The sequence below is a fragment of the Pipistrellus kuhlii genome, unplaced genomic scaffold, assembly GCF_014108245.1.
Source record: "Pipistrellus kuhlii isolate mPipKuh1 unplaced genomic scaffold, mPipKuh1.p scaffold_m20_p_2, whole genome shotgun sequence".
NCBI classification, from domain to species: Eukaryota; Metazoa; Chordata; class Mammalia; order Chiroptera; family Vespertilionidae; genus Pipistrellus; species Pipistrellus kuhlii.
In genome coordinates this window covers 151,199,430-151,208,697 of record NW_023425515.1, presented here as the reverse complement: position 1 = coordinate 151,208,697, position 9,268 = coordinate 151,199,430, and the positions used below count along the sequence as shown (strand labels likewise).

The 9,268-nt window shown below is 39.9% G+C and overlaps 1 protein-coding gene across 1 annotated transcript in view; it reads left to right on the top strand.

Annotated features, from left to right (window-relative positions):
- Positions 1-6,999: 6,999 nt before the first annotated feature.
- Positions 7,000-9,268, top strand: part of PDE4B (phosphodiesterase 4B) — a 424,211-nt gene continuing 421,942 nt past the window's right edge. Inside the window, exon 1 of the mRNA XM_036444266.2 lies at positions 7,000-7,102. Within this exon, the coding sequence (XP_036300159.1) occupies positions 7,061-7,102 (42 nt within the window). The 5' untranslated portion in view covers positions 7,000-7,060. The remainder of the gene's footprint in view (positions 7,103-9,268) is intronic.

Sequence of the window (9,268 nt, the reverse complement as noted above, 5' to 3'; positions counted from 1 at the left end):
AGGACAATTAGCTTCTGTATCTTTTAGGTTCTGGATAGGAAAACTTAATACAAAACAAACAAACAGACAAAAACCACACACACAAAAACATTACAAAAGTATTGAATGATGAAAGGAAAAGGGGCCAGCCAGGTAACCTGAAGACTGGTGAAGCAGATACCATTTCTAAAGAAGGAAGAAAGGGGATGATGGTGTTAACTGGAGTCTAGGAGTGCAGAGGAGGAGTCACCATGGTAGGAGCTGGAACCACCAAGAGGTCGCTGTAAAGCTAGTGAACAGACATTTTAAAATATATATATATTTTATTGATTTTTTACAGAGAGGAAGAGAGAGGGATAGAGAGTTAGAAACATCTATGAGAGAGAATCATCGATCAGCTGCCTCTTGCACCCTTCCCCTTACTGGGGATGTTCCCGCAACCAAGGTACATGCCCTTGACTGGGATCGAACCTAGGACTTTTCAGTCCGCAAGCTGACACTATATCCACTGAGCCAAACTGGTTTTGGCGTGAGCAGACATTTGATGAGGATATTGTGTGGTGGTTCTGGATCTGTCAGGAGGGAGTGCTCAATTTATCTCCCCTCCTGAAAGGAAGAAGAGAGTCCCTTCTCTGCAAATCTCTTCTTGCAATTTCCTAATAACAATTCCCATCGTCAGCACTACAGGAAGCGAGCTGGGAAGAGAACCCGTGAAATGTAGTTTGCGATGCCTCAGCCCCAGAGTTAGGAATGGTGTCTTGGGTCTGAAAGACATGGGTAAAAAACTGACACAGTATCTCATTGCTCCATTGGTCATTTATGCAGAACACTTTCTGATCTGTTCTCAGTGCCTCTTTGAGCAAAGGAGAGAGAGAAATGGAGGAAGGTGAGGTGGAGAGGAGAGAGATCACTAAAACAGCCTACACCTTCACCACTTGGTGTGACAAGGATGTTTGAGCTTATTCTGGGTCAAGGGCATCGGGGCTTGAGCCGTTTTGCCATTTCTTCAATGAAGAGAGTAGACCATTGCTCAAGGGGCCCTTTATCAGCAAAAGTGTCAATGTATACAAATGGGAAAGGGAGCAGAGGAGAGTGGAAAAGTTATTTTTTTCTCCTATTCACCTGCAAGAAGAGCCAGCATTTGAACACCTATCTTAGAGAGGTCATCACTACACAGTCTTTTTGCCAGAGAAGTAGTGACACTCAGTAGAGAACTGTAATTAAATACCCCATTAAGTAAGAAGGTTTGGCTTCTTTTTATTAACTTCTACTCTGCTTCAATATGGAAGGAGTTAGAACCTGAAAAGGAAAGGAGGAAGAAAAAGTAGGCCAATTTCTCTTCTGGTACAGAGTTCTATACACTAGCTACGGAGTGGCCTCACATAGTCTGGCCACTGAGCCCAGAAAAAGGAGGACATGTGATTTAAACCAGTTATAAATTAGAGTTATGGACCCAGTCTGAACTGTTGCAAAGAAGATGAAATAGATTTGGCATTGCAGACGGAAAGCACTTATTGGAGAAAAATGAAAACCAGTACACATCTGGGCCCTACTGAGTTCAGAATGTTCAATAAATCAATTACACACAAAAAACAAACAAAATGAAACTTTTTTGAAGGTCTTTACTTTTTTCAAAGTAAAGAGCAATTTTTTATTTTATTTTATTGCTTTTTTTACAGAGAGAAAGAGAGACGGATAGAGAGTTAGAAACATCGATGAGAGAGAATCACCGACCAGCTGCCTCCTGCACAGCCCCCACTGGGGATGTGCCCGCAACCAGGATACATGCCATTGACCGGAATCAAACCTGGGACCTTTCAGTCCACAGGCCGATGCTCTATCCACTGAGCCAAACCAGTTTCGGCGTAAAGAGCAATTTTTAAATTTAAAAAAAGTAACTTTCTTAAAAACTCAAAATATTACCCTTATTTTTCTCATTTCTTGAAGGTTAGGTCTAGCATGTAGCCATGGCATAGTATTTTATTTTACTTTATTAAAAATTATTTATTTATTTGAGAGAGAGAGAGAGAAACATCAATTTGTTTTTCCACTTATTTATGGATTCCTTAGTTGCTTCTTGTATGTGTCCTGACTAGAGATCCAAACCCACAACCTTAGAGTATCAGGACTTGATGTAGAATTTTAAAATGAATATCATAATTTGTTGACATTTCTATCAGCCAGGGATTACTACAGCTGACAACTTTAACTATGGAAAGAGAAAGTCACATGATTGCTACTTCAGCCAGGGTCCTTTACCATTAGCTTTGAAATATCTGTGGAGAAATGAGAAATGGAAAAGGCAAAATTATATAAGGAATACTGTTTTCTTTGAGTGTAACAGAATGTTATAAAAGATTAATGTAACTTTAAAAGCACCTTTATGTGGAGAAATATAAAACCACAGGAAAACTATTACAATATGCCAGAAATGGAATTTATAGTCATCATATTTACTCATCACCTCAGAAATCCTTAGAAATAATTTGTTTTAATGAAACATACGGTGTTCTATTTATTGAGAATCAAATTTTGTTGACAGAAGAATAATCTCAAAGTAAGAAAACCTGAATTCTTCTCTCATCTACATTTGCTTTAAATTTGAGGCACTTAAAAACTTTAGTATCTTTTAAAAATTACTCCTGTTTGTGTCCTTACACAATTGAAGCACATGGTTATGGAAAATTGATCCATTTAACTTATATTTTTGACTTCAGAAAATGAAATAAAAATCACTTCATTCACTTCTACCTTGAAAAGATGAATAAAATCCAATTAGCTGCATAGTGATAGGTTAAGAGGCTTGGCTTTAGAACCAAAATGGCTCTCGTCTGAACCAGCAGATATTGGCCACATTTCATTACTGTCCCAAGACTTGATTTTCTCACTTGTTATGATTATTGTGCCCATCTTATTTAATTGGCTGATTTTATGACACATATTTGAAATCATGCATGTTTAGTACTTTTTTTTCAAAGTAAAGAGCAATTTTTTGAAATTTTTGAAATATTTGAAATTTTATAACACATATTTGAAATCATGTATGTTAGCCTAAACAAAAGACAACTGACACTAATAACCAACAATGATATGGCATATATAACCTCTAGCCTTCTATATCATACATAGCATAAAATAATGCATTACAATATACACTGAGTGGCCAGATTATAATGATTTCTGAATGGCCACTCAGTGTGTGTGTGTGTGTGTATCTATATTAGAGGCCCGGTGCATGAATTTGTGCATGGGTGGGATCCGGCCAGCCTGGCCAGAGGGAGGGAATGTGGGTGTTTGGCTGGCCTGCTTGCTGGTCTAACTCCTGCTCGAGGGGACAATTTGCATATTAGCCTTTTATTATATAGGATATACACTGAGTGGCCATATTATTATGTATTCAGAGATCATAATAATCTGGCCACTCAGTGTATAATACTATATGAAATTATATACTATTATTTAATGATGTTTATAGTAAAATATTATAACATAAAATACTATCAAATATATTACAACATTTTTCAGCATTCCCAGACAGAATCATCATTGACACCAAAGAGTGATGATATAAAGCTATTTCTGCTTCACAAAAGCAACTTGATGTAATGCCTACTGATTTTATTTTCTAAAAGCCATAAACCACTCTAGAACCCCAACTATATTCATTCTTTCAACAGGTTATTGTGACCCTGCCTTTGTGTCAGTCACTGAGGGAAGATATTTTAAAACTGCCCTCTAGCTTTGTAAAGTTTTTGGAACAAATCTGTTATCAGGCAGTGTCCCAACAGGAAACAGATTGCACTACCAAAAGAGGGTAAAGTTTAATGGATGGTATTATTTACAAAAGGTGTGGGCTACTGTGGATAGGAGGGAAGGGATTATGAAGCACCTTAAGGCTAGCAACAATGGAAAGAGCTACCAGCCTTATATATGAAGGGTTAAGTGGAGACATTAGTTAATGGAAGCCAGGGAAACTTGTCACCTTAAAGAGGGTTGCCTGTAGGGCTGTGATTAGAGGACTTTAGCCACTGCTACACCAAAGCTAGCAAGGAGGGACCATTCTTTCTCCTGTCCTTCAATATGTTGTCTTTGTTTCCCATTGACTGAACATACCCAGGACAGTGGGCTAGAGTGCCATGGGCACAGTAGTCTCTGAGTATTGTAGGTGATGGGAACCACATCAGGTGTCTGCCTGGTAGGATCAGACAAAACCTGGTTCAACAACCTCAGTACTTGGGTTCTGGCTAGGAAAGAATTCATAGAGCAAGACCTAAACTGTAAGAGAAGGTATATTGGGTAAATGACAGAGGTAGAAGTAATTCCTGGATGAAATGGGCTTAGGAAACAAGTTTTAGAGGTAAAAGAAGGGCCCTTGATCTTGGGAGTTAGAAATGGTAAGGTGTCTGGAGGGGATAGGAAAAGGAGGGGGACGGGGAAGGGAAAGGCATGGCATGCTCCTGGGAGAGTGCATAGATCTTAAGGGTGGAGATTTTAGGGGAGGTCCCAGGGAAAGATCTTAATAGAATAGCAGCGGTTTTCCAGGTGTGATCTTTCAAGTTTGGGTATCCAATGATTGAGTGCTGACACCAGGGCAGGGGTGTCATTAATCAGTGCAGTTGGTCCTGAGGCTGGTTTTGTTGCTTATCCGAGCCTGGAGCTGAAATACAACTGAGGCCTAGATGGTATCTCTAGGGAGGAAAGGCCAGGGGTTCCAAAACTCATGACCAGTGATATGTTAGGGGAGGAAAAGTCACCCTGTGGGTTAGGGCCCACCCTACAATTGATTGACCATTACTAGGCACCCCAGGTTTTCCATCCTGGTGACCTTCTGTACCTGGTCCATTGTCCTTGCTCTGTTCAGGTCTGACTAACTGTACAACATGAGGACCAGTCTTCTGGGGCACAGGCAGGATGGCAAAGGCAGAGGAGTAGACCTTAAGAGGCAAACAAAGAATATCCAGAAAAATAATCTGCTCTTCTTTCTCTTTTTAGTTTTATTTTACATAACAGATGTTGGGTTGATTTCTGAAAATAAAATAATAATACATTTTCAAGTGTAATACATTTGGAAAATTGCACTATTACTTGAGATCCTGCTTTTCCTAACCAGGCTTGCTCCCAGTTGAAGGCCCATGAATTTATATCTGAAAAGCTTTCACAAGCAAAGTGTCACAAAACTTAAGTTTATTTCCATGCTAAGACCTGGCAAAAAATACTCTCGATTGCCAAAACATCTCCTGATGTTTCCATGGAACATTTTATCTTTCTGCTTGACATCAATTTCCTTAGCATGGCATCTTCGTACATGTATCACACTTAGTATATTAAATTCCTTTCCATATTTTTGCATACCATTATTTCCACTAAACAAATTCCACTTATTATTTAAGGCTAAAAAGAAATCTCATTTCGCCGTAGCTAGTTTTGCTCAGTGGATAGAGCATTGGCCTGTGGACTGAAGGGTCCTGGGTTCAATTCTGGTCAAGGGCACATGCCCAGATTGAGGGCTCTAACCCCAGTAGGGGGTGTGCAGAAGGCAACTGATCCGTGATTCTCTCTCAACATTCATGTTTATATTTCTCTCCCCCTCTCTCTTTCTCCCTGAAATCAATAAAAATGTATTAAAAAAGAAACCTCGCTTTCTCCCTGAAGTTTCAGGAAAAATTAGGACAGTGTTAGAAGAATTCAGCAATTGTAAAAGTTCTTTGCTCTATGCTGAGGAAATTCTTTTTCTTGTACTATGGAATCAAATCCCCCAAAAGCCTGTAGGGCTCTCTCCCTAGAACACTGTAAAGGTTCAGTTTCTTCTCCCCACACCCCCTTTTCTCTCTTATCTATTCTCAGTTTTGTTGCCAACTCCTGCATAATATAGTCAAATTATGTGGTAGAGATTCAACCCTGGTTTCCTGGGTGATGCTACAATGCCACTACTTAGTATTCCTAGTCACATAGCTACCATTTCATTACACTCTTAATCTATATATATCTTCATGTTCTAGAATCAGACTTTTCCAATCAGGCATGTATTAAGAGTTTAAATACACAAAGTGAGAAAATAGGAGCTAAGCAGCAGTACAGGGCATTTTCTATACCACGATCTTGAGAAATCACCATGTGGACAAGTGGTTCTTGAAGGATTTGATGATTTCTACAGTATATATTTTCCAGTTTAATTCTGCAAACTCAGAATTCTTCATATTCTCAGATGCCTGAACTTTAAATGTGGGCCTGTTTTAATCGCCTGAGTTTTCCTTTTAAGCTTCCACAGCTAGGATGCACTCTTACATTTTACTAATGTTATTGAGGTTGTTGATCTGCACAAAACAAACATTATGAACTGCAGTGTCATTACCTCAAAATGCCCAACGGTGTGTAAAATAAACCAGGGAATTCTAGCTCTTTCTATCTACTGGTTGTTAAAATTTTCTGTGATGAATACTTGCCTAAGTACTTATTCATGTGTGAGGATTAAACTAATAGTAAAATTGAAATTAAGAATTTTTTAATCATGTATATTTTTGTATTGATTTATGCCCCCCATCTTTTTTTTGACAATCGTATTAAGGGATTATATTTTTTATCTTTTAAATATGCTATATTTTAGCTATTAACTTGGCCAAATTATTTTCCTGATCCTCTGTTCTCTCATTAGAAAAAAAATTAAAAAGAAAATAATCTTACTGACTTATGGGAATCAAATGACATATTGTATGGGGTAGGACTGTTAAAGTATAAAACAAATATACATTTTATCTACATTCTTAATGACCATTGATTATTTGGTAGCCCACTTATTACAATTTTCTCTTTTCCCAAATAGCTTTGCACTTATTTTTTGGGCTTTGTGAACCTCTTTTCTCACCTATCAGATTGAATTGATTTGGTAAATTGTGCTATTTACTTATGCATGTATATTGCTTGCATTCAAATGTTTATTTGGAGACTACAAATTTAAATTTGACTAAGGATACCAAACCATTCATTTTGTGTCTTTCTTCCCCTTGCAGGTCTTAAAAAAAATTGTCAGCTAAGCTACTCTGAATAATAGACTTCCTCAGAAGGGAAATTTTTCATCTCTATAATGAAGAAAAGCAGGAGTGTGATGACAGTGACGGCAGATGATGTAAGTTCCAAAAGTCAGAGGTTCCGCTCACCTTTTCTCTGCTCATTAAAGGAGTTACTCCATAATATGCAAGGATAGGCAAGGATGTTTAGCACGACCACTTCATCACTAGGTGTTTCTATGACCCAGACGTTGCCAGCACCTGCACCCAGTATTCTTCGAGGTAGGCCACAGGAACACTGCTCTTGCCGCAGCTTGGAGGTGGGTTCCACTTGAGCTTTAGGGTTTTCACTCCCCAAACCATCCATCTCTGGTGCACGCCCATGACCTAACTCGCAGAAACTCCTCTTTTCACACTGCCTGCGGTATGTTCTCACACACAAATAACCTTTGAGACTTGTGCCGCGCCAGCACAGCCAAGGGTTCGTGAGCCTGAGTGGGGGCCACGAAGGATGGAGAAATGATGGACAAAGAGAAAAAGCTGGGTCTAGGTGGATCTTCTGTGCCCAGCTGAGACCACAGGACAGATCCAGACTGCAAAGCTGATGCTTTATTTATAGTCAGGGACAAACAAAGGTAATTTACAATGTTCTGGTAAGTTTCACTTGTTTTGGCAGTACTTGCTGCACCTCCCACAGCCCACTAGCTACTCAGGAAAGATCTGGGGAGCAGTAACAAGATCAAGTTTAATTATGCTTAGAGGACTGTGCCTTCCAAGCTGGGACTTGTTTGCAATTTTGCCAGCATGTCAGTCTGAGGCTTAACCCTATAACCGCTTCCTAGAGAGAGTCACCTCCTATGTTGGGGGTCTCTGACAACTGCTCACAAGAAGTTTGTGATGCACACATCTTCTAGGTCTTAGGTGGTGTGGTCCTTACAGCAGCAGCCTTACCTGGTGTTTTTTTTAGAAACGTAGAGTCTCAGCCACATCTCAGAACTTCAGATAACACTGTATTTCAACAAAATCCAGGGGTGACTAGAAATGCATATGATATTTGAGAAGCCCTGCCCCACGTCATCTGAAGTCGGTAAACGCACCATCTTCAGAGCCTTGCATCTTGGACACCTCAGATGAAGCATCTCTTTGTTTTCCATTGATCAGCCCCCATTTAGAGTGTCTTTACTTGTCCAGTCTTTACTCAGTGTATGTTTGTAAGTGAGCTAAAGGTTATATGCCACTAATCAGATTCACAGAAGGAAGAGAGGGAGGGAGGACAAGGAAGAAATTTTCTTTGTTCTCTGTAATAGCTCATTTTTTGTTGTTGTTAAACTCCTCTTTTACAGGTGGGGGAGGGCCTGGAAGGAACTTGAACTTGCAGGTTGATGTAAAATGCTATCTTTTGGGTAAAGGCCTAGTCTTTCAGGATTTCTCCCAGTTCTCGTTCTTCCCCTTTAATCACATGGCATTGGGCAAGGGGGCAGACTTAACATTAATCAGCAGTGTCGTAACAGATGTATGATACTGTCCTTGTCCTGTGTGGTCCTTTTCTGTTAGTGTGTACTGTTGTCCAGTTGAGGAACAGTTCATTTCTCCAGATCTTTGGTTATTAAGTCTCTGCCCTTGGTCCTTAGGCTTGTGACAGGGGCAGAAGGTGATGGCTGCTCTCTGTATGAGCAGTGTACTGTCTCAGTTCACTTAGAGTTTGATCACCTCCACTCCCTGGGCTCTTTACCGAAGCACTCAGTGGAGGATCTCGTTGTTTAAAAGATTCGGCCCTGCTTTCTGATAGGCCTTACGTTGGGGCTCTTCGCCTCATGGGCTCCTGGTCCCTGTGCCCCATGCTGCAGCAAGTCATTGGCAGGGAAGCAGAGGCTACTTCTCATCTATCTTCTCTGTCCCTTTATGGCTGTGGGAACTTCTAGGGCCTGCAAGTGCGGAAGGAGACTTAGTCGTGCTATGAGGCTCTTGTCCTCCAAATCATGCTCCTTTGCCATTGCTATTTCTAATCTTTATTGTTAAGGGATCTCATTAGTGTTCTGTTCCAACTACCCATGACAATCTCTTCTTTCTCTCCTTGACCCCCCCTTTCTGCTCCTTGACCACAAGGAAATGTCCCTTAATTCATATTCCATGTTCTCAGTTACAGACAGTGTAAGCTGTGTTTAGACATTCATGCTTTGCTCAGGATATCTAAAGGGAAACTTCTGGAATTTAGAAATCCTTTTCCTCTTAAGAAGCAACAACTTGGAATTATTCATTAGCACCATTTGAATATTGTGTGCTCC